This window comes from Mobula birostris, chromosome 26 (genome assembly GCF_030028105.1).
Source record: "Mobula birostris isolate sMobBir1 chromosome 26, sMobBir1.hap1, whole genome shotgun sequence".
Taxonomy (NCBI): domain Eukaryota; kingdom Metazoa; phylum Chordata; class Chondrichthyes; order Myliobatiformes; family Myliobatidae; genus Mobula; species Mobula birostris.
In genome coordinates, this window is record NC_092395.1 from 38,440,422 (window position 1) to 38,466,391 (window position 25,970).

Consider the following 25,970-nt stretch of genomic DNA (forward strand, 5'->3'; position numbering starts at 1 on the left):
CTTTCTGTCAGTTGGGGTCAAATTTTTACAATGCTTTTTAAAGTTGAAGCAGTTAATTGAAGAACTTTCCTACTAATCTCAAGTATCCTCCCCTGTATCCGACTGACCGTTACTAGAGTGTGCTGGGAAAACAAACAGTCATGATGCACATACTCAGATGGCACAAGACAAATTCAGGTTACATCACTCTTGATTAAAAATTGGAAATCCAAATTCAGGCTTTTGGGAGAGGCTTTCATGGTAACAGTGAACATTTTAAAAATAATAGAAAGTATCAGCCATGCATTGAAAATGAGAAGACAGAAGAATAAATGAGAGTAAAATGTATTGTAAAAAAGATCACTAAATACTAAGACTGGCAAATCCAACACTGAACCGATCTATTAAAACATTACCTCCAGCTGTAACAGCCACTCAAACATTTTAAATCAAGTACATGGCTAAAGTATTAGATTTAATAATACAGCAGAACTATTTCAATTATATGAATTCTATTTACATATTTATTACATTTACAGATCATAGAAGCAAATGATTATACCTATAAATATTATGACTCATAGTTACAGAGAATCTTTTGCAGTCTGTCTGTCACAAACAATTCTTATTACAACCACTTTACATGTTTACTTTGTAAACTTACACCATAATAATTTCAGGTTAAATTGTTATCCAGACTATTTTGTCCCGTAGGTAGAGCCTCCCTGAGATGCAGTTTATCCATTTATTCAAAAATGTAAAGAGCTTGCTTCAGAACTACATTACCAAAAATCTTACAATATCCATGACAAGTGACAAAACAGAGTACAGATGAAATTGTATTTTACTTGGAAGTATGTAAAACACTTGCGGCTTGAACTCTAGTATTGTGGATTACCAATATTAATGTGTGAGTGCTTGAGGGCGGGAATGGTGGTGGGGTCAAGGTTGGTGGGGGCTGCGTATGTCCCAGGTTCCAAATTAGGACAGGTCAGAAAGATTTTTTTAATCAACACCTTACGTACAGTCTCCACACCAGCAACTCAAGAACTATTTACTCTGATATAGGTCAATTGGTTATTTAAATAGGCAAAGAGAGATAATGCACCATTGTGAATAGATGAACAATTCTAATGGTGCTGGAACTTCTATAATATGAAGTACTTCGTCAGTCTTATTTGTACCCAAGTCTGTAGAAACCAGCAATTCCAGTGAATGACAAAAAAAAAGTCAAATTATTCTCTCTGTTACTGAAGTTTCACCCCTAACAATATGGAAAAAGGAATGATCCAGTACCTCAGTGAAAAACTATAAATGAAGAATTGTTCATCTCCATTCTTGGCTTAATCAACTGTGTTTCCTAATTGCTGTGGCTTCCTTCACTGTCACTGTCTGAGTATGTGCCCAGCAGGCTCAGGGATGAATTGTTGGCTGCTGATGCCTGCTGTTCTTGCACACACTGAGCTGGTATCGCTTCTGTTGCTGGCAACGTCACAGAATTCTGCTCGGCAGCACCTAAACAAAACAAAACATGAGACAAAAATAGGGTAAAATACTTTCCTGGGCTTCCCAACATCTATTCATTTTCTACTTCACTAAAGTGCGAATGTTTTTGAATCTCTCCCAAGATTGGCATTCTCAACAATTATATACAATGCTTGTGATAAATCCTACACAAATAGCCAAACACACTACCTAAACTGCATTTAGCATAATATGGACAGCACTGTTAAAGAGGCTGCTCTTCAAGTGAAACATTAAAATGAGATGCCAACAGGATCATATGAACCTTATATTGATCCCTTTAAACTGGCCATTCAGTGGAATATTGCTATAATAAAATGCCACCTTTAACTAATAAGGGTAACTTAAAATAGTAAGATGTGAGTGCTTGATAGTGGAGTCAGAATTTGTCAGGGAGGGAAGGTTCCAGGTTCTAAGACAGGATAGAAAGGTTTTCTAAAATCAACCAGGGTAGGAGTTTCAAATATGGTAACACATTCTCCACACCAGCAACTCAGGAACCATTTACTCTAATATAGGTCAGCTGGCTCTTTAAGTAAATGGGCTGAGAGATAATGCACTGTTGTGATCAGATTCACGTCAAACATTTTAATACTCCCTGGAATGTGGCAAATATAAAATAAAATACAAGGTCCTCCTTGCATGGGATAAAAATTTTCCTCATTGCTGGGGTTGATCCAAGAGTGCAGTTTCTGTCTTGCTTTCTTGTGGAATCAGAATATTTTACTATAAAGTCTTGTATTACAACCTAATTCAACTCTCATTCCTACATTCATACAAGTGTGCTTTCCAGCCTAGTGTACTCCTTCATTGCTCGGAAGGGGGCGTCATTGCAGCAGTAGAGGAGGCATGGACTGACATGTCTGGCCACACTCAGGCTGGAGAAGTAACACCTTATATTCCGTCTGGGTGGCTTCCACCCTAATGGCATGATCATCAATTTCTCCAACTTCAGGTATTGCCCCTCCCCCCTTCACCATTCCCTTTTCCCTCTCTCACCTTATCTCCTTATCGACCCATCACCTCCCTCTAGTGCTCCTCCCCCTTCCCATGGCCTTCTGTCCTCTCCTAACAGATTCCTCTTTCTCCAGCCTTTTATCACTTTTGCCCATCTGCTCCCCAGCTCTTTACTTCACCCTTCCCCCTCTCCTGGTTTCACCTATCACCTACTACCTTGTATTTCTTTCCCCCCACCTTCTTACTCTAACTCCTTATCTTTTTTCTCCAGTTCTGATGAAGGGTCTCGGCCCAAAACATTAACTGTACTCTTTTCCATATATGCACACTGACCTGCTGAGTTCCTCCAGCATTTTGTGTGTGTTGCTTAGATTTCCAGCATCTGCAGATTTTCTAATGTTTGATGAAGGATCAATCTGGAACGTGAACTCTGTTGCTACCTGACCTGTCGAGTATTTCCAGCTTTTTCCAATTTATAAAAGATGGCGTTTCATATAGCACATCTTCAAAATTTTAAAAAACATTACAGCCAAGTGCTTTTAGTGTCTCTTATTAGGCAGTGCCTTGGGATAGAGGATGATTTGCTTCCACTCTACTTCTGAGGAATGGAAGATGCTTGTATGTGAATACTTTTAAGATAGATGATCATTGTACAACAGTTATCACACAGGCTTGTCAGCATTAGGTCTTAGTCCACTGCTGGAAAGCAAAGCTAATTTGAATACAAATAAGGTCCCACAAATGTTGATATAGTACAGGAGAAGCTGTATAGGAAGTACAGTCAGGAAAATTTCACTGCTTTTTTTCAATTAGGACCAGATCTTGAGGGGGCCAACAAGGGAGTTTAACCATCCAAACAAAACATGGTACTCGCCAAAACCTTGGGCTCAAATCTCTGGCATCTACTTGAACCCACAACAGTCTAACTCTGTGTAACACTACTACCAGAAAAGGATTCCTAGTTAATCAAATTTCAAAGATCCAAAGATTGGCAGGATTGAGATTCATAGAAGATTAGGCACACTTTGGGACTTTTATTAGCTATATTCAGTAATGAGCCCCACGGTGCCTGGAGAAATAAAATGACACTTCCTTTGCTTTTAATAATGCAGACTCAAATTCAAATGAAAAGAAATAAACAGAACTGATTCCCTTTATTTTAGACTCAACACTCACCAATGCTTGTTGGGCAACCATTCTGCATATTGATTCCCTTCTCCAGATTTTTTGAATCTGCTTTTGGGCATTGGGCTTTCTTCACGACCAGCTGAGAGAACTGAAGTTTTCCACTGAGCTTTCCCACACTCCTCTCCCAACTCTCTTGCTTCAGTTTCTTACTCTGATGATCAGAATTCTATAGGAAGAGAAGTAGTTAATAAAATTGTAAAACAAGGTCTGACGTGCTTTGCAACTTCTTGAAGTCAAACCAAACCAGGACTGTTCATAGCTCGTCATCAGTCCATGAGGCAACTGATTCACACCTCTGATTCCCCATATCTAGATAATTCACCCATGGCTTCTCAGTCACTCAATTACTTCACTTCAAGTTCACATGTACAGTGCACAATTCACAAAGGCACAGCCAGCCTGCCAGTAGGTTGCTCTTGCTATTGTTCTTCAAGTGTATGATTTGATGACAATTAACATATTCTACCTCAACTAAATCTACCCTGTTCACAGTAAAGCTTTTATTCTCTTAAGAGTTGCTCCAAGAGGTTAAATGGCTTAGCAAATCCCCCATAGTGTAGGTAAACGGCAAAATAATTGAATGGAAGGGGATAGTAGGAGGAAATAAATTGCAGAGCCACAGGTTAATAACGAGAGGGATTGATGCTGATGGGATTGCTCTACTGGGAACCAGCAAAGACCAAAAGGGCCAAATGAGTTATGTTATAATCAGAAAGAAACTGTCACAAACCTACTTGTTTAATGTGGAGGTGATCTTCATCTTACTACAAATTGGATTTGGAATCTCTGATCTTTGTGCTCAATCTTACCCAGTGACACGCCGGGAAATCAGCATTTTCTAATCATTCTGAGCTCAGGTCACTTGCTGCAACAAAAACATTGGATTTTCCATTTTATTTACTTGAGTCCTGCATCATTCATCAAAAGAAATGATGGAAGCAGTAGATTGGAAGAAGGTACAACTCTGAGGTTAGAGGGCCTCATCATTTGTGTGAAGGCTAGAGAAATGGGGTGCTAATCCTCAGAAGATGATAACCAAGAGGAGTCTACACAAAGGTAAGATTACAAATGGAACAGATAAGGATATCTGTTTTAGATATGGCAGAAAACACACGTTAAATTCGGGGATGGGGGAATCCCTCATACACAAGTAATAAACAAATAGAAAGGACCTCTGTATTAGATGGCAGAAACAGGAACACTACAGGGTTCTTCTGCAGCCTCTGATTGAATGAGTTTCCTGAAATATATCTGCTTTATAACAATGCAGAGAATCCAATCCTTAGCTTTAAATACTCAAACTGACATAATTCTCCTACCTCATTGAGGATATCCGTGGGCTTGCTAGGCACTTGTGGCTTCTGCTTACAAGATGTACGCAACTCTTCATCTGAGTCAGAGTCTTCCAGAATTCTCTTTACCTGGGCACTTTCTAGCATGGACCTTGTGGGATTGAAACAAGTGTAAAAAATTTGGAACGCAGCCTTTTTTTCTTGCAGGCTCTCTACACAGTAATATATGTTTGGGAAAAGATAAGGAGTGTAGGGAGAGTGCAAGGTCCCTCTTTTAATTTATAAAAATGATACATTTCTGAGCAAAGTTAAAAAATTAAGATAAAGGGGTGCAGTTATAATAAGTTTGATCATTCTCGATCAAATATGACGTATTTTGTTATTGCTGTATTAGGGGAATGCAGGGGGTGGGGCGCGGGAGAGGAAGCAGGGCTGTTGTCAGAGCCACAATCAAAGGAGGGAGGGTGCCAATAGTAACATTTTGCCTGGACTCAGAGCTTCCAAACCAGAGAAATGTTCTAGTAGTAAAATCCAAGTAATACACACAAAATGCTGGAAGTACTCAGCAGGCCATGCAGCATCTATGGAAAAAAGTACAGCTGACGTTTCGGGACGAGACCCTTCAGCAAGACTAGACAAAAAAAGGTGAGGAGTAAACTTAAAAGGTGGGAGGGGAGGGGAGAGAAAAATACAAGGTGAAAACAAGGTAAAATATGTAGTGTTAAGGAGGGAATGATCAAACGTGTAATACCCTGGTTAAGAGACAAGTTTTATTGTATTACTACCATTATGCTGTTGAGTATTTTATTTTCTGCAGCTTTCCTGTAAAACAATGTGTTCTGTTAATCAAACTTTACAGCCCAGTATTTTGGTTACTGTTAAGACAAGGAGTCATTTGATCCGCTTAGGAATGTTGTGTCAGCCGATCGGTGTTGTCTTGATAATATTCTGTCCAGAGGGATGCCATGGAACATTCAAAAGATTGGTTGGGGGGGTGGGGGGGGGGAAATCAGATTTCTAGATTGTGGGTTGGCTTTGGGTCTTTTTTCAGGAGTTGGGGGAGAAGTGAAGTACGGAGCAGAGAGAGTGGAAGATGATCATGGGCCCCCGCCTGAAGGAGAAACATAGCTGTAAGAAGTTCTCTGTGCAGGAAATGCCAATACTCCTGAGTTGGCCAGTTAGTTTGTAACGGATTTTGTGGGAAGTTCGAACTGTGGCTGGACCCTTTTTCTGTTAACTGTTTGTTAAAGTTGAAATATTTGTAAATATACTTCCACTTTAAGTTTATGCCAGTGTAAGTTCCATTATTTCCTTTTGAAGGATAACTTCGCACAGGGCAGTATTTATATAGCATCCACTGTAATATTCGTTCCCTTAACGGAGCATTCCAACTTTCCTGTTTGTGCTGAACCCTAATCATACCAACCCTAGATGTGTGTAGCTTATTGAAGAGGGCCGTCTTACCGTTACCCATGCAGAGTCACGTGGCTGTTAGCTAGAGATAGCTACCGAGCCTAGTTTATTTTGAGCCACTGTAAAAGGGTTTACTTGGCATAAAAAGAAGTATCAAACTTACTTTTATCACTGTTGGTCCGATTATAATTGCTTTTAAACTCAGTCAATTCTGCTGCTGGATGTTTTCTATAAGTACATTGAAAAGAAGGAACCGCTGCCCTATACTCATTTTATATAACATTAACCCCACAAACACTAACTAAATTCACTATTTTCTTTGTAGCTTAATGTTCTAGGTCATCACCTTTAGAGAACTGAACAATTCTCCATTCTGAAAGCTGACCTACCTCATCTCTCGCTCATCGTCTTCATCCTGTTGTCGTTTCAGAGCCTCATCATATTTCTGATACTCCTGTAACATGTCCTCAAAGTCCACATTGGCCTGACGCTGGTTCAGTTCCTTCAGCTCCTGCAGGTTCTCCAAGACCTCCATTTCCATCTTAGAGTCTTTTGTCCTGTTTTCTAGAACCTTAATGATTACAAAAGGGAACCTGTGAGCACTGGAATAACTAAAGCCCTGCAAAAACAAAGTTATACAAGCTTCCTTCACTTTTGCTTCTTTTCATAGTTGGGATACTGGATGGTAGCATTTGGAGTCATTGTTTTACGAGAGAAAATTTCAGACTCCTGCCCCTGAAGACTATTCAGTAATCTCCAAAGGCACTTCATAAGTGATATCAAATGTCATCTTGATAATCTGGTGTTTTTCCCTTTTTCATGACGGACTAAGCTCAAAAGTGAAGAATGATTCTGGGATCCTGGAACACACAGGAGAAAGTCTTAACCAATTTCCCCCGGGATCAATAAAGTATGACCATGAATATGACTATGACTTTACCTTTGACAACATTATACATTGTTTATATATTATACATCCATGAAAAAAACTCAAATATGCAATGCATATCTAAGGCTATTATAGGAAAAACAGACAATATAAAGGTGTGCTATTGTGTTAGAATCTCAGTTAGATAATAATTTGAGCAATATTTAGTAATGGGATATTGCCCCTCGGGAAAGGGATGTAATGCTGGTTCACTAGAATGGAAATATGAGCAGAAGAACTATACACTGGAGGATGCAAAGATTGGCTCATATTCCCCTGGTGTACACAAGATCTGACTGGAGTGTTATGACTGAAGAATTGATAAGGCTGTTAGAAAAAAAGTCCAGAACAAGGGGTGTGTTCCTGTATTATATTATACAGGGGAAATATCAGAAAGAAATTCCTTATACAAAATGTGGAAATACAGAAGATTCTCCCCAAAAAACATCAAGGCTGGGTCATTGAAAATTTACATGTACATTCCTGTTAAGCAAGGCTGCTTGATGAAGTCCATGTGCACATCAGCCATAGTCTATCTAAATGACTGAATCAGTATTTGGATAGCCTGGTTGTTTTTCAAAACACAACTGGAACAATTTGTAATTTAAATGGAAGTACATCTCTTGGTCACACCCATGTTTACCTTTTATCTAAACAGATTGTTCTAATTCTGTTAAGACCATTCTTGAGTCTCATAGCCCCAATCCCTCTCAATTCTATGGTGTCTGAATTTCAAAGTTTACTCAACTAAGTAAAAGTGCTGAGCCTTTATAAAGGAATTTCCTTTCCAAATCTTCATCCAAAAAATAATTGAAGAGAAAATGTAATCGAGGCTCTGAAACCATACTAGTTCTGCTCGATAGTTAAGAGCAAGAATCTGTGAGGATGGGATGGGTGGTGGCATCTGCAGTACAAAGATCTGACAGACAGAATGGTCTGTTTCTGTGCTGATAATTATATGCAATACCTTCATTGGGTTATTCAGCTCTTCCTCTTCCCGTTCTTTCTGAATTTGTTTCTCCTGCTCCTCTAACAGCTTTTCTGCTTGGAAGTTCCGCGTTGCTCCATGTTCCACCACATAATCTGTCTTCTCAGGATCAGTCTATAAAATTACACATACCACAACAATGATTGTACATGCTCTGGCCCAAACAGGGAAGATTTTCAAAAAATATTTTCCCAAGTGCTTAGATCATCACAAATGCATACTAAACAGTGGGTTAAAGATAAATATAATTAACAAGCAGCTACCTGTTTGCCTGCACACAGAATATAAGATCTCACTGGCTCAAGCAGACTAAATTAATTTCACCTAGATCTGTTAATGTTCCTACAATGTTTCTGTGCATGTGGACAAGTTGCATGAATGCACACACAGGGTGGCTTGTGGGTGGAGATGCAAAGGACAGAGAATCAGCCTGCATTGACTATCATCTCCAATCTATTAAACTAGCTGGAAACAACGCACCTGTGGACACTCTACTATTCAGTTTTAAAGCCACATTAGATCGTGTCATTTACAATCAAAGGAATAGTCAAATATATTTTGGCCTTTGATGAACAGCAGCACAATTCACAGGGGACTGAAGGAACCCTCTGCACTTGCAATTCCATCTATAGTCAGAAATATTCAAACCAATGTTATTATGTTTGACTATCACCTTAAACATATACACGCTTTATCACCAGGTCACTGTGGTTCCAGTGCATATTATTTGATGTACTATCACAACTCACTAATGTTGACTGTCAAGTCACTATATAACAGGGTGGAGATACGTCTCTACCTTCCGCTAGCCTGCAGGTCACCCTTGGGCAACATATAGACCCAGCTTAGCCCCCTGATCAGGGTCATATAAAGCCATGGGAGCAGGTGGTGGATGGTCATATGAGGAGCTGGTGCATATTGCATGCCGTGGTTATGCAACCACTGGTGGCAGGCACACAATCTCTGAGCGTATTGATAACGGCTGGAGTCACCTGTCTTGTAAAGACACTGCCTAGAAGAAGACAATGACAAATCACTTCTGTAGAAAAATCTGCCAAGAACAAATCACGGTCAAAAGACCATGATCATCTAGGTCATATGACACGGCACATAATAATGATGATATAATTGTCAAGGACTACTGATCTCCTAGCATTGATGAAAATAAAAAAGAACTGCTGATGCTGCAAATTAAATTAAAAACAGAAAATATTGGAAATTCTCAGCGAGTCAAGCTGCATCTGTAGGAAGAGAAACAGAGTTAGCATTTCGGGTTAAAGACCATGTGTCAGAACTATTTTAACTATGGATCTCTGCCTGAAACATTAACTATTTGTCTTTTCCTCCATATGTAGTCTGACCTGGTGAGTATTTCCATCATTTTTCAACCCTTTGCTATAGAAACAGAAAATGCTGGATACACTCAGCAGGTCAGACAGCACTGTATAAAAAAACATGTCAGATCTGAACAGGGTAAAGGGATTAAATGGTTAGGTGTCAGATTTGCCAATTGTTGCCAGGATTTTGGTCTTATCTTAAATCCCTGTCATTTACAATTTCTTTTGATATTCATTACTCTTTGCTTCCTGTCACTAAGCCAGTTTTGGAATCAACTTTTCACTCTACCCACTCCCCCAGCCCTATTGTTTTAACCAGCCTGCCATAAGGGACGATATGAAATGTCATTTTAAAATTCAAGTAAACCACATCAAGTATACTGCCATCACCTACTCGTTTTGTTACCACATTGAAAATTCCTAATTAGTTAGACATGACTTTCCCTTTACATATCCATTTAACCGTCCTTGATTAATGTGTACTTTTCTAAATCAGTTTTTACAATGTCTCTTAGATACTCACATAATTATCCAGAACTAAAGTTAATCTAACTGGACTGTAATTACTTGGTTGATCCTTTAAACCTTTTATTTTATGGTATTTTAACAGTCCCTTCGCCCTCTGGCACCAGCCCTATAACTACAGGGAATCGAAGAATTGCCTCCTGTTTATTTTAATAGCTTGGGACATCCAGGACTGGAAACATATCCCTTTCTAAGATGGTGAATCACTCATACCTCCCTCTTACTACCATTATCCCTTCCAATATTTTACTTGTGTATCTTATATACATCATCCCATCTTTTGTGACAATAGTCACAAAATGCAGGATTTTAAGTATTCAACCCCCACAACTATTTTCACATTTTACTGTCTCATTTTCTTAACTTAAAATATATTGAAAGCATTTTTATACCTAATCTACAAAACATTGTGCACGATGTCAAATCAAAAGTATACATCCCCTTTGTAATTACCACGCCAACTTTCTTCAGGAGCAACACTATATATTATCTTACCAACTCACCTAATTTGTTGATGTAGAAAATTGGAGAATCACCTGTTTTCAGTTAATTCATAAGAATACCCCCCTTCTCTGTAAGGTCCAACAGTATGGTAGATTTTCAACAGACCAAACCAAAATGAAGAAAATAAAGAGCATTCAGGTCAGGGAAATGATAATAGAGAAGCACAAATTTGGGGAAAGGTACCAAGACCATCACTAGGGTACTGAACATACCTCGGAGCATCGTAACAAACTGAACAAAATATAAAACCACAGCTACACTGCCTAGGTCAGGGCACCTCCCTGAGCTGAGTCACTGAACAAGAATAGCACTTGTAAGGGAGGCTATTGTGATGCCAATTGAGTGAGCTGCAAAGGTCAGTGGCTGCAATTGGAGGTGAAGTTCATGGCTCCAATCTCTAAAGTCTTGCACAGAAAGGGTATCTAGGAAGGTTGGCAAAGAAGAAGCCCTGGCTAAAAAAAAACATATCCTTGCCCATAAAGACTTTGAAAAGGTCATTGAGAAGATACTGTCAAGATCTGGAAGGTTTTATGGTCGGATGAGACTAAAGTTGAACTTTTTGGCCTTAACATTAAGCAGTACTTATGGCATAAATCTAAAACTGCGCATCAGACAGGTAACACCATCCTAGTGTAAAGTATGGTGGAGGTACCGTCATGCAATGGGGATGCTCTTCAGCAGCAGGGACTGGAAATCTGGTCAGGACTGATGGGAAGATGAATGCTGCTAAATACAGAAAAATCTGCCAAAAAGCTTAAACTGGGGAGGAAGTTCGTCTTTCAGGATGACAGCGACCCAAAGTACACTGCCAGAGCAACCATGGAGTGGCTTTCAATGAAAAAAATCGATGTCCTTGAGTGGCTCAATCACAGTTCTGACTTTACCCGATTCAAATGCCTCTGTCAAGGGGCCTCAATATTATTGTCCACCGCCGCTCCCCAACTATCCTGCACAGTTTGAGCAACTTTGCAAGGAGGAACAGACAAATCTTGCTCCATCACATTGTATAAAACTCACAGAGACTTATCCAAAAAGTCTGTAAATAGCCGGAAAAGGTGGTTCAACTAAGTGCTGAGCAAATGGGGATGAATACTTTTGAACTGTTGACAATTCAGTTTTTGAATTTTTAGCTTTTCACACTTAAGAATTTCACAATTTTTGAACTCTACTGTGAAAAAAAGCACGTAGTTCACAAACAGAAATTCTCAGTTAAAATCCCTGGTTGTAGTATTCATTTGTGTGAGCAAGGGCTGAATACTTTTACAAGGCACTGTATTCATTAACAACTTCCACTGCCTCCACATACAGGTTATTTATTTAGCTTCTAGGAGCGCCTATTGTTTCCTTAGTTATCCATCAGCTCTTTGTGTACTTAAAAATACACTTATATTTTCATTGATTTTAAATACCAACATTTTTTCATACTTTCTCTTTTATCATACCTTCCTAAATTTCTATTTAATTTCACCGTATTAAGCTCTCAGAATCTGACGAGCTTCTTTTTTCGACTTTCTTTCCCCTCCATGCACCTTACCATTCCAAAAGCCTCTAGGTACATTAGTTTACTTAAATGTCATCTTTCATCTTAAATGCACACATTGCTCAGATACTGATTTATGAAGCTGCTTCCAGTTCATTTTTCCATAAACTACCACAAAAATGTTCTTCCATTACTAAATCAGCACTGTCCCCTAGTTGGGCTTGCTACATGTAGCTAAAAAAATCTCATCTGCTTAGTAGCTGTTTTAGGAGGGCCTGGTGATGGTATCAAATATCAAGTTTGGCGGTCAGATTCTATTCATTGCCTGTCCCTGTTGTGGCATAAATATCACCTTCCATTTATCAGTCATGTCTGAATGTTGTCTAGCTCTAGCTGCATGCAGGCATGGACTACTTCATTTGCTGAGGAATGAAGAGATTATGCGAATGGAATTGACCATGAAGCAGTCAACAGCAAACATCCCTGCTCTGGACCTTACTACAGAAGAAATATCTTTAATGAAGTTGATGAGTATCACTGGGCCAAAGACACTGCCCCAAGAAACACTAGCAGTTATCTGCTGGGGCCAGGATGATTTATTTCCAATAAGCAATGCCATTTCATATGTGCAAATTATTTTCCTTTTGAACTGATTCAGTGCAAATACAACTTGGAGGAGAAAAAAAAACTGTTACAAATGAAATAAAAGTAAATTTCAAGAATATTTACCTTAAATGTGATTTCTGCCAGACACCTGGTGCACTTGATGTAGAAGCGGAAAATAGGCAGTCCCAGATACACTTCATTCTGTACGGTTTCTTTACGTGCATTGAATTTCTTGCCTTTATAAATATACTCTCCACATGTTTTACATCTGAAACAACAAGAACAAAAGAAACTGACCAACTAACAAAGACAAATGGCCCATCCAAGGCATTCCAATACATTAGTCACGCACCACGCATCTTGTTATAGAAGTTCCATCTGTAGCGGCATCCACTTTAATTTGATTGGAAACAAAAAGGGTGGCTAATTCACAAAATATAATTTGGAAAATTCCCCTCTGTGTCCTTTAGACAATCAGAACTATTTCAGAGGGTGCATTAGTCATGATTTATGAACAGAACACACAGTTCTTTGACAAGGTGGTCACTGTGCTGCAAATCAAACAAAAACGATAACTGCTGAAAATAATTCAGCACGTAGAGAGAAACAGTATTAACATTACTGGCTGATCAAAATTCGGTTTTGATGAAAGATTATTGATATGAAGTACTTATTCTTCTCTCTTTCCATGGATCCTGTCTAAGCCAACTGTGTTTACTGTTCTTATAATAGTTCACGTTGTTCTTGAAAGAATGCAGTGAAATAGCATCTATGCTACAAACTTTCAACCAGTGCCATAGATCCGTCACCCTCTTGGAAAAGAGCAACTGCATGAGATGACTAAAAGACTGGAGATGCTGGAGGGAGAGGACTAGGATCAGAGTCAGGGAGGGAGAAGTGGGGAAATCAGAGCTTGGGCAGCACATTACCATAGCTAGTACAAGCAGTTGCCTCAGTTTCAGTGACCCAGGTTTATTTCTGAACTCCAGTGACACCCTGTGCTGTGTGGGGTTTGCACATTCTCTTTAATATCACATGGGTTTCCTCCAAGTGCTTCAGTTTCGTCCCGACTCTCACAGCTATCTGGACTAGTCCTCCTCTCACCCTGTCTCTTGCAAAAATGCCATCCCCTTCTCGCAATTCCTCCGTTGCCGCCGCATCTGCTCTCAGGATGAGGCTTTTCATTCCAGGACGAAGGAGATGTCCTCCTTTTTTAAAGAAAGGGGCTTCCCTTCCTCCACCATCAACTCTGCTCTCAAACGCATCTCTCCCATTTCACGCACACCTGCTCTCACTCCATCCTCCCGTCACCCCACTAGGAATAGGGCTCCCCTTGTCCTCACCTACCACCCCGCCAGCCTCCGGGTCCAACATATAATTCTCCGTAACTTCCGCCACCTCCAACAGGATCCCACCACTAAGCACATCTTTCTCTCCCCCCCTCTCTCTGCATTCCGCAGGGATCGCTCCCTACGCGACTCCCTTGTCCATTCGTCCCCCCCCCCCCATCCCTCCCCACCGATCTCCCTCCTGGCACTTATCCTTGTAAGCGGAACAAGTGCTACACATGCCATTACACTTCCTCCCTCACTACCATTCAGGGCCCCAGAGAGTCTTCCAGGTGAGGCAACACTTCACCTGTGAGGCGGCTGGGGTGATATACTGCGTTCGGTGCTCCCGATGTGGCCTTCTATATATTGGCGAGACCCAACGCAGACTGGGAAATCATTTCGCTGAACACCTACGCTCTGTCCGCCAGAGAAAGCAGGATCTCCCAGTGGCCACACATTTTAATTCCACGTCCCATTCCAATTCTGATGTGTTTATCCACGGCCTCCTCTACTGTAAAGATGAAGCCACACTCAGATTGGAGGAACAATACCTTATATTCCGTCTGGGTAGCCTCCAACCTGATGACATAAACATTGACTTCTCAAACTTTCGCTAATGCCCCACCTCCCCCTAGTACCCCATCCGTTATTTATTTATATACACACACAATCTTTTTCTCTCTCTCCTTTTTCTCCCGCTGACCCCTCACTATACCCCTTGCCCATCCTCTGGGCTTTTCCCCCCTGCCCCTTTTCTTTCTCCCTAGGCCTCCTGTCCCATGATCCTCTCATATCCCTTTTGCCAATCAATTGCCCAGCTCTTGGCTCCATCCCTCCCCCTCCTGTCTTCTCCTATCATTTTGGATCTCCCCCTCCCCCTTTCAAATCTCTAACTAGCTCTTCGTTCAGTTAGTCCCGACAAAGGGTCTCAGCCCGAAACGTCGACTGTACCTCTTCCTAAAGAGGATGCCTGGCCTGCTGCGTTCACCAGCAACTTCTATGTGTGTTGCTTGAAATTCCAGTATCTGTAGATTTCCTCGTGTTTACATGTAGTGAAAAGTATCATTTGCATCTTGAATGTGCTGGGGCAGCCCACAAGTATCACCATGTTTCCGGTGCCATCATAGCATGCCTATAATTTACTAACTTAACCTGTGCATGTTTCTGTAATGTGGGAGGAAACCAGAGCACCTGGAGAAAACTTAGTCATGGGGAGAATGTGCAAACTTCTTACAGACAGCAGTGGGAATTGAACCCTGAGCGGTTAATGTCGGTGCTGTAAAGTATTGTGCTAACCACTACCATGCTGTCCATTAGGCAGAGTTATGGGAATGCACTGAGAGAATAAAAGTGGGAAAAGTCAGCTAATGGAGAAGCATTCTTCTATCTAACAAATACTAACAAATGGAGTGAAATTTTATTACGGGAAGTTCAAGCCTGAACTTCGGACACAGCTAAAATCACCATTTTCATTTATAAATACAAGAATGAACATTAAAATAATTAATAGTGGTAATTATACCATAACTTTTTCGATAACTTGCTTTTTGTTTTGATGACATTTGGTGACTTGAAGAAAGAATGTCAGATAATGTACGGGAAGAGTTTCCTCTTCAGCAGAAAGTGAAAGGCAGAATCTTTGGGAACGTTGAAGTATAGAGGGACTTGGGGTGCAAGCTCTCTGAAAGCTGTAAGTTCCCTTACAGTGAAAACACATAGATAGGGTGGCAAAGAAGGTATATAGCAAACTTGTCTTCATCGGCTGGGCTGTTGAGTATGAAAGTCAGAAAGTCACATTAAAGCTGTATAAAACTTTAATGAGACCTCATTTGGAGTATTGTGTCCAATTTTGGTCACTGGATTGCAGAAAGGATGTGGAGGCCTTGCAGAGGGTGCAGAAGTTGCTCACCAGGATGTTGTCCGGATGAGAGATTATTAGCTACGAGGAGAGATTGAATTATTTTCTGTGAAGTGTCGGAGACTGAAGGGTGGCCTGATAGAATTATGAGAGTTCTAGATAGAGTAGATACTCGGAGTCTTTTTCCCAAGTGGAAATATCAGATGCTTGAGAGCAGAGCTTCAAGGTGAGAAGGGCAAGGATTAAAGAAGATTTACAAAACAAGTTGTTTTTAATACTCAGGAAGTGGTTGGCGCTTTGAAAGTACTACCAAGGAAAGTGGCAGCAGACATAAAAGTAACATTGAAGAGGTATTTAGAAATCCATATGAATAGACAAGGAATGGACTAATATAGACCACATACATGTAGATGGGAGATGTTTTGGCTGGTATCTTTTTCAGCACAGACGCTGTGGGCCAAAGGATCTGCTTGGTACTGTACTGTTCATATTCCTTTGAATGATACTAAGGATCTTCTCTGTTTACTTGTACAAGGGGAGGGGAGGGAACGTCGACTCAGACCACGAGAGGCCTGTGTCGGGCATTTTCATGCCTTACAAGGCACAGATTGGAAGTCTGTGTGGGGCGTCACTCCTCGCACAGACACTAGAGCAATGTGTGGTTAAGTGCCTTGTTCAAGGACACAAACACGCTGCCACAGCTGAGGCTCAAACTAGCGACCTTCAGATCACTAGGCGAATGCCTTAACCACTTGGCCACGTGCCCAACACAAACTTGTACAAGTAAACGTAGATTCAAATTGAAATAGAAATGCATCCCAAGCATACATTCCGATTTGGATCATATTCCACAGATTAGAATTTATATTGGAATATACAGCTATGGTTTTTCTGTATGTCGGTTCTGAAATAGCTCTTCTGGTATACATTTCTGTTATTGTTATGAAGACCAGAATAAATGAGGGGCTACATTTGGCATTAAAGTAAGAAAGGAGTAGTGAGGGGATGGATCTTGTTTATGTTAGCATATAAAAAAAAATCAAATCCAAAATAGATGTGCAGAGACTTAAATCTTATAATGTGGTAGGATTACCAGGGAAGTGAAGAAGCATCTTTATTATCTCTAATCAGTTAACTATTGATAATAGTTAAAAATAGCTTGCTGTATGTAACGTGTCAGAGATGGAAAGTGTTATTGTCAATTGATATGTCAAGGGATAATCTGCCTGTTCCTAAGTGCATGTGTTGATTTTGAAAAACAGATTAGTGGAATACTGGCTGGGAATACATGCAGCTAGTGTAGTTGATTGACTTAATTTACTTGGAGAGGATAAGTCTGGAAACAACATCTTTAGAAAGGTCAGCATATCACAGCTTAAGCAGATGGAGGCAGAGAATGAAGGGAGCACTGTTAAAACAAACTAGATGACAGACAGGTCGTGCAAGAGCTCCCAAAAGCACTCACGTTCAAAATCAGATTGTCCCTTTTGGATGCAGTTAAGAGTGGGAAATAGAGAATAAGGGTTCAGCTCAGAAGGAATTTATGAAGGCAAGGACAAAGGAAAAACTGTTAATACAGGGTAATGACAGTGATATGAGTGTTCAGTAGCAAAATCAGGCAGAATAAAGAAAACGATGATAACATTGAAAGCACTTTATTTGAATGCATGCAGGATTCGAAACAAGATAAATGTGTTGTTGGCACAAATAGAAATAAATGGGTATAGCCTTCCAGCTATAATAGAAATATGGTGGCAAGTGACCAAGGCTGGGAACTTAAATGCTCAGAGGTACTTGACATTTTGAATGGATAGGCAAAAAGCAAAAGGTCTGTTGATAGAGACTAAAATCACTACAGTAGTGAGAAATGATACTGGCTCAGAGGTTTGAGATATAGGAGCACTGCAGTGGAGAAAGAAAATGAAGGCTAAGAAGTAACAAATAATCTGCTAGAGGAATTCAGTGGGCCGAGCAGTATCTGTGGGGAAACGGAATTGACGATATTTTGTGTTGAAGCCCTACATCAGGACTGAACGTGGAGAAGGGAGATAGTCAGTATAAAGAGGAGAGGGTGAGTGGTGAGAGGGGTCACGATGGGCCAAGGAGGGGAGAAGAATAAAGCATAGATAGAGCTAGGTGGGGGATGGTGGGAATAATATACAAGCTGATTATTAGTAGTTACATTTTGGGATAGGGTATAAATCAGGAAATAATGGGCAAAATGATAATGACAATAAGAAAGAATCATGAGCAGACAAATCAAATTGGTAAGGCAATCTTGAAGACATGCAGACTGAGTGTAATTGGGATGGCTTTATAAGATCAGTACATTAATGAACGGTCCAGGGAATACTCTATTTTAGAAATGGTATTGTGAAATAAAACAGGATTAATATAGCAAAGAATTCCTTAGGAAAAGTATTAGAGAGAGTATGGCAGAATTTCAATTCAATTTCAGTGTGAGAAACCTGGGGGTAAAGCTAGTGACCTCAATTTAAATCAAGGCAATTCCCATGGTATGAGGACAAACTTGGCCGAAGTAGACTGTGAAGGCTAAGATAGCAGATTGCAGGCAACAAAAAGCTAAGCAGATATTTCATAAATATCATAAAGCTTATACACTAGTGAGAAAGAAAGGCTCTAGAGGATGTGAAAACGCAAACATGAGAAAATCTGCAGATGCTGGAAATTCAAGCAACACACACAAAATGCTGGTGGAACGCAGAAGGCCAGACAGCATCTGTAGGAGGAAGTACAGTCAACGTTTTGGGCCGAGACCCTTCATCAGGACTGACGGAAAAAAGAGATAGTAAGAAATCTGAAAGTGGGAGGGGGAGGGGATGCCTCTCCATCTTCCTCTGGTGCTCCCCTCCCACTCTTTCTTCAAAGGCCTTCTATCCCATGATACTCCCCCTTCTCCAGCCTTGTATCCCTTTTGCCAATCACCTTCCCAGCTCTTGGCTTCATCCCTCCCCCTCCTGTCTCCTCCTATCATTTTGGGTCTCCCCCTCCCCCTCTCAAAGCTCTTACTATTTCTTTTTTTCGTTAGTCCTGACGAAGGGTCTCGACCTGAAACGTTGGCTGTACTTCCTTCTATACATGCTGCCTGGCCTGCTGCGTTCCACCAGCATTGTGTGTGTGTGTTGCTCTAGAGGATGTTCCATGCTTGACCAACTAAGGAAATTACAGATGATATAAAATAAAAAGGCATACAATGTTGCAAAGATTAGTGGGAAGTCAACTAACTGGGGGAGTCTTAGAAACCAGCAAAGGAGGACTTTATAAAAATTACACACAGAAGATAAGAGCATGAGAATAAACTAGCAAGTAATATAAAAGCTGATATATATCATAGTTATAGGGAAAGGCAGTAGCTGAAGTAAACATTGGCCTTATAGAACATAACAGTGGAGAATTAATAATGGAAAATAAAGAAATAGCAGAATTACTAAATAATTACTTTGACTCAATCTTTGTGGTTGATGTTACAAACTCCTCACAAATAATCAAGGGACTATGCAGAGCATGAAACTTAAAACAAACCCAATCACTATGAAGTAGTACAAACGTACTTTACAAACCAAAGGCTGACATGTGCTCTGGACCCGACAATCTACAGCCTGGGATCTTAAGGACGTAGCTACAGAGACAGTGGATGGGTTTATTAGAATCTATTAAAATTCTCCAACATCTGGACAAATTCCAGAGGATTAGAACTTGCAAGTGTCACAGCATTATTCATGAAAGAAAGTAGATAGAAAGCAGAAAATTATAGGCCAGTTAGTTTAAAATCTGTCCTTGGAAAAATGCTGGAATTCATCAAGGAAGCAGAGCATAACATTTAGAAAATCATAATACAATCAAGCAGAGTAAACACAGCTTTGTGAAATGAAACTGGTGTCTGACAAATTTTCTGGAGTTCTTTGAGGATTAGAAAACAGTTGTGAATAAAATAGAAACAGCAGAGGTAGTGTATTTGGATTTCCAGCAGACCTTATAAAGATGCAACTTTACGGGATACTGGTGAGACCTCAGGAGGAGGATTGAATAATGATTCTGGTCTCCATACTTAAGGAATGATGTACAGGTTTCCCCCGCCATCCGAAGGTAGAGCGTTCCTATGAAATGGTTCGTAAGCTGAAATGTCGTAAAGCGAAGAAGCAATTACCACTTATTTATATGGGAAAATTTTTTGAGCGTTCGCAGACCCAAAAATAACCTACCAAATCATGCCAAATATCACATAAAACCTAAAATAACAGTAACACATAGTAAAAGCAGGAATGATATGATAAATACACAGCCTATATAAAGTAGAAATACTTTTCCACAATCATTACTGCACTGCTCTCTGTAGCAAAAATCTCACGCAAGCGCTGTTGGCAAAAACATGGCGCAAGCGCTCTCCAGTAACCTTTAAGCTATGAAGCTGCCAAATCATACCAAATAACACGTAAAAATACACAGCCGATATAAAGTAGAAATAATATGTACAGGGTAGTATCACTTACTGGAATTGGGAAGACAGTGCTGAGCACACTGAGGATGGTGTGTTAGACTGAGTCGTCGCAGGTTGGCTGGTGCAGTGGCCCCCACCCTCCAGGCTGCCGACCGATACATTGCTGCAAAGCATGCAGGGGTGCAGCAGTAACCGGGAGGCACACAGCACATCTTTAAAAGCCGAAATAAACATGCTAATTGATTAGGAGCTGCCCAGCACGTAATTAATTAGCATGTTTATTTTGGCTTTTTTCTTAAAGATGTGCTGTGTGCCTCCCAGCTACTGCTGCATTCTCCGTGAATCAGTACAGTATCTGTCCACGGCCTGGGTGTTGGGGTGGTGGGACATTGGGGTGTCATCTCGTTGTCTATTTCCATTAGAGCAGGCAGCTCATCTTCTCCTATGACTGTCTGCCTCGATGTCGAAGGTCGAGGTTCGTCATCTGCTGTGGCTGATGTGGAAGGCTTGCTTGACTGCTGAGCCTCGCGCATTTTTCTATCACACAGTTCTTTGTAAGGACTCAAACCATCTTGCAAATATCCCCTAAACCTACATACCCTTTCAAAATTAAAGTCGTACTTTATCATTGCAGCGAAAATCTCACGTAGTTGCTTCACTTTCGCTAATGCATTTGGTTTCGATTGTTATCCTTTCCTCTTCCCATTGCATCAGCTCTTCATCTATCAGTTCTTGGTCATGGGATGCCAAAACCTCTTCAACATCATCTTCGTCAGCTTCCACAAGCCAAACTCACTTAGTCCTTACTTCATTCACCACAGTCGAAACGCTTAATTACGTCTAGTTTTACGCTAAGTGTAGCACCCTTACAAGCTCTTTTAGGCTTTTCCGATACCACAGAACTCATCTTGCAAACGGCTGCTCACAGGCACGTGTTAAAGCAATGCCGTTCCGAATCCGGGGGAGAGCGGCTGCTCGGGGCGTGCGCTGCCTTTTATCACTGGCTGATTTTTTTTTGCGTGCTGAATTTTTTATCGCCTGCTGCTTTTTTTTTTTCGTAACAGTGAGGTTTCGTAAAGCGAACGTTCGAAAAGCGGGGGACACCTGTACTCATAATTGAGACTGTGCAGAGATGGCTCACTAGATTGAGTCCTGAGGTGAAGAGGTTGACACATGAAGCAGATTGGGCAGATACGCATTGATGAATAAAGGAAGTGATATTAGTAAAACATAAATGGGGAATGGCAGGGTGAATACTGAGAGAATGTTTTGCTGTGGGGAAATTGAGATCTAGGGGAGATTGATTCAGTATAAAGGGATTCTCTGTTCCAGAGAGAGAGGAGAAACATTCCTTTATCCTCAGAGGGTCACAAATCTTTGGCAACACCCACCCCAGAGAGCTGAGGAGGCAAAAGACAACAAATAAAACAGAACAGTTGAGGACAGGAACAGGCCCATCAGAACATGCTGTCTGTACCAACCACGATGCCAAATGACACTAATCTTATCTACCTGCACATAACCAAATGAATACATGAAAATATTCGCGGTGAAGCCTGACAGATATTTAAACTGCAAAGCAGCCATTGAGTTCAGGAAGAATGCAGGAAAATGTGTTGAGGCCAATTGGATCAACCATGTGCCTACTGGCTGACTGGCCTACCCTGCTTCTGCTGCTATTCTAATAAAGATCAAAATACAGTGAAAAATACCAAGTTCAGGAGCGATAGTTTGGCGATGCTGAACTTGGATGAGTTTAAATGACCTGTTGGTTGTGGAAGGAAAGACTAAAGGAGGTGAGAAGTTCCAGAAAACATTCACATTTTCCTTGTTTCCTTCAAACATTAAGTTATTTATAATGCAGCACAGTAATGTAAACAAATTATATGACAATTGAGCCAAAGTTAAAAATGAAGCATATGATTAGATCAGTTTCTGACATAAAAACTCTCCTGAGGGCTAATATAAAGCCTTTCAACTCTCTCAGGGCACAAGTCAAAACTAAATCAACTTCATTATTGTTGTTACAAATATTTTCAAGGAAGTACAAAATTAATTACAAACTGATCAACAGATAGAACATTGTCCCCACCTCATGTTGAAAGGAGCCATTAACCGGACCACATACTGTCGATCTTTGGGAAGTTTGAGTTTTGGGATTTTTGATGGATCAAAATCCGGTGGGTAGTATTTCTAGGGAGAGAAAGAGGCAATATATATGGTGAACCAATCAGTAACAAAATCTCATTTGGTGTACATGCTCTGATAAGCATTATTAAGAAAGCAGATGTTGGAATGGAGTGACAGCATCAAGGTGAAGTATGGCAGAGGGTGATACAGCTAGCAGAACTGCAGCCTCACAGTGGCAAAGCTCTAGGTTCAACCCTGACTTCAGATGCAATCAATGCAGAGTTTCTCCCTGCACAATGGTTTCCTCTAGGTACCCCATCTTCCTTCCACATTCCAAAGGTCAGTTGATTTGTAGATTAACTGTAAATTGCCCCTACCTTTCAAGTCAGTGGCAGAATCAGGAGGGAGTCACATGAATGTGCAGAGCATAAAAAGAGATCACTGTAAATATTAGGTTGATGCTTGCTGAAATCAGTGGTCCAAAGTGCCTGTTTCTAGCCTGTATGTCTCTATGACTATGACCTTCTCCTTCCATTTCATTTTGTATGTGTCCAGGACAAAGAAGCAGGCAGAATAAATATAACTGACCCTCCCTGTAAACTGCCTTTGCCAAATGCTCCCTTCAGGAAAGCACCATAGGGCTATTAAAACAAAAATTCATGCCATCTCAAAAGTTCTCCCCCGAAGCAGTTAACCTAATCAACCATTCTAGTTAGCTCTTCCACCCCCTTCATTTATTTGAGTACATGTTTTGTAGTTTGCTTAGGGACACAGCACACAACAGGCCCTTCTGGCTCAATGAGCCGTTCCAGCCTCATCACCGGACAATTTACAATGACCAAATAACCTCCGTCTTTAGACTGGGGGTGGGGGGAAATCAGAGGACATGTGATCAGAAGGAGAACGTACAATCTCCTTACAGACAGAGCTGGAATTGAACTCTGGTGCCCTAAGCTCAAATAGCATTGCACCGCAAAGCTAAAGTGGCACCCTACTTATTACTTCCATCACTGCACTATAAACCACTTTCTTATAATGCTGTCTACATTGTTATTATATGTTGGCATTTATGAATTTATGCAAGTTTTATTCTATATCCTTATTTTAACCTCCCAATTTTGTTTTTAGATACATAATTCTTTGTTCTTTATAATTGTTGAATGTTGTTTTTGTTGTATGTTGTTCCCTGACCAACACACCACAGCAAATTCCTAATGCATGTGGTGAATAAAGTTGACCCTTTTACCTGTATCAGTGATTCCAGTAATTTGGTACTGGACAATTAGTTCCTCCTCTAAAATGCTATTTATCCAGCACTGTGGACTGGATTTGAAGGGAACATTTAACTCACTGTACCCTTGTGTATGTCTTGGCATCAGAGGTATTTCAGCACTGAAGTTCAAACAGATAACATACTACCAAGTGGGTACAGCTGAAGTAGTCTCTAAGGAGTAACATGACAAAATGTAGATGCATCATTAGTCTGTAACAGATTTCAAAAGACATCCCCAACAATTCACAAGGTCCTGCAATAGGCAGGAAAGAGTTTTTGGCGAGGGGTGGAAGATTTGGGTGGGGTTTGGGGTGGAGGGTTTGTGGAACGCCGAGGAAAAGGAGGGGAAGTTCAAGGGTGCGGGATATCTGGTGGAGGAGAGTGGGGTACAGGGGAGCAGTATGGTGGAGAGAGCAGAGGTGTCCGGATAAAAGGTGAGGGGGATAGCTGTGGGAGATCTCTATGACTGGACACGCGAAACTGGGATCGTAATCAGGAACGGAACCCCATCTCTGGGACCGCCACTACCCCTCCACACTCACATTTAAGACTTTCCGCTCCGACATTGTTCAGCCGTTCACAGTGACCACTTCAACCAAACTTCTGCGCCTAAACACCACCGGTTCTCCACCAGATTTCCGGGTGACGAAGTTCCTTCTTCTGTTCTGATTTTCTATTGGTTGTTTTCTGAATCAATCTAAACGTCTACCCGCCCCCTTCAGCAAGTTAGATTGCGGATGCAGGCCGCCGTTAAAATGTCCGTCTGACCATAGGAGTTCATATTTCTGTTCCGGAATCCAGTCAATTAAAAAGAGGGAACTTAAAGCCTTTAACTCTTTAACTCCGTCGATTTAACCTACACTTTAACTTTTTAGGTTATGCGTGAAAATTATTGGCAAATTTAGATCCAATCTGTGGAATTTCTTTGCAGATTTTAAATGGCTATCATTACCTACAAGAGCAGCATTATATCAAAAAATTATGGGCACATTTAAATTGGTCTCTTCCAGTGTCATTCGGGGCCATTGGTGAGATCAATAAAGGCAAGGCGAGTTACCAGAGAATTTTTTCAAGATTTCTCAGTGGTTTATTGGGGTGATCTAAAAATTTAATTTTCCAGGCACTGGCTGACTTGATGAGCATTTCCACCATTCCTATTTTTATTTCAGATTATCAGCAACTACAGTGTTTTTTTTTGTAAAATTGTCAAGAAGATTAAAGCCCAATGTTGCTCAAGGTTCTTCACTTACAGTTCACCGAAAGAGTGAGAGATATTTAGATGTTTGAGATACTCACACAGGGAAGTTCAAGATACGTCTCAGGAATAGTTGCCTTTAATTGAGAAAACTGAAGGGGATACAGCTCAATATTAACAAGGATTAGCAATAGATAGAATTACAATGGTCAGCAGAGAAGGAAGCAATAGTAGGCATGAACTTGTTGTTTTGAGGATGTATAGACAGAGGTTTAACTTCTTGACTTATCAGAGAAGAAGTGCTTTTGAAGCCTAAGATGATCACAGTTGATTGTGGAACTGCGCAGTTTCATTAGATTCTCAAAGTTGCACAAGACAAATACTGAATGGGTTCTTTCATAGGGAAAGGAAAATAGTGAAGCTTTCATGTGCAGACAATAATTTGAGGACTTAAGGATTGGAATTCTCCTTTCCCCTGGCCTCACAGGTGCAGAGTTTTATTGATAGCAAACACATGATAAACAGAGCATCTACTAACCAATCAATAGAACTTATCAACCACAAAGCACTTCATTTAATCAGTATCCATACAGCGCAAAAATTCCTGGAAATCTATGCCACATTCCATGAAGGCAGACATGATGCTTGCATGCTGAAATGGTTCAACACATCCCAAATGTTTTTTGATTTAGCATAAGCTACAAAAGGCCATGAGAAGTATCTTCATCAGCCCTGGCTGATGTCATTACCTATTACATAGAACATAGAACATAGAATAGTACAGCACATTACAGGCCCCTCAGCCCACAAAGTTGTGCCGACCCTCAAACCCTGCCTCCCATATAACCCTCCCCCCCTTAAATTCCTCCACATACCTGTCTAGTAGTCTCTTAAACTTCACGAGTGTATCTGCCTCCACCACTGACTCAGGCAGTGCATTCCACGCACCAACCACTCTCTGAGTAAAAAACCTTCCTCTAATATCCCCCTTGAACTTCCCACC

General features: G+C 40.6%; 1 protein-coding gene and 1 long non-coding RNA gene across 3 annotated transcripts in view; one reads left to right on the top strand and one right to left on the bottom strand.

Annotated features, from left to right (window-relative positions):
* yju2 (YJU2 splicing factor homolog) lies at nt 1–24,422 on the bottom strand. The gene is made up of 8 exons (XM_072243843.1): nt 24,315–24,422; nt 22,462–22,562; nt 12,845–12,989; nt 8,249–8,383; nt 6,743–6,924; nt 4,968–5,091; nt 3,637–3,814; nt 1–1,494 (listed from the first exon to the last, which is right to left on the bottom strand). Exons 1-8 carry the CDS (start codon nt 24,336–24,338, stop codon nt 1,340–1,342), a joined length of 1,044 nt encoding a protein of 347 aa, XP_072099944.1. The 5' UTR covers nt 24,339–24,422; the 3' UTR covers nt 1–1,339.
* LOC140187978 (uncharacterized) overlaps nt 5,358–25,970 on the top strand; it is a 66,703-nt gene continuing 46,090 nt past the window's right edge. For both annotated transcript variants that reach the window (XR_011883194.1, XR_011883195.1), the window contains exon 1: nt 5,358–5,585. This is a non-coding gene — a long non-coding RNA (uncharacterized lncRNA). The remainder of the gene's footprint in view (nt 5,586–25,970) is intronic.

Bases quoted from the DNA above. Each gene is read 5' to 3' on its own strand.
- yju2 (XM_072243843.1), bottom strand. From the start codon at position 24,338: ATGTCGGAGCGGAAAGTCTTAAAT. The intron at 8,384-12,844 runs GTAAATATTCTT...GTAATTTTATAG, and splicing joins TGGCAGAAATCACATTTAAG to ACTGATCCTGAGAAGACAGA. The intron at 6,925-8,248 runs GTATTGCATATA...GTAATCATTAAG, and splicing joins AGCTGAATAACCCAATGAAG to GTTCTAGAAAACAGGACAAA.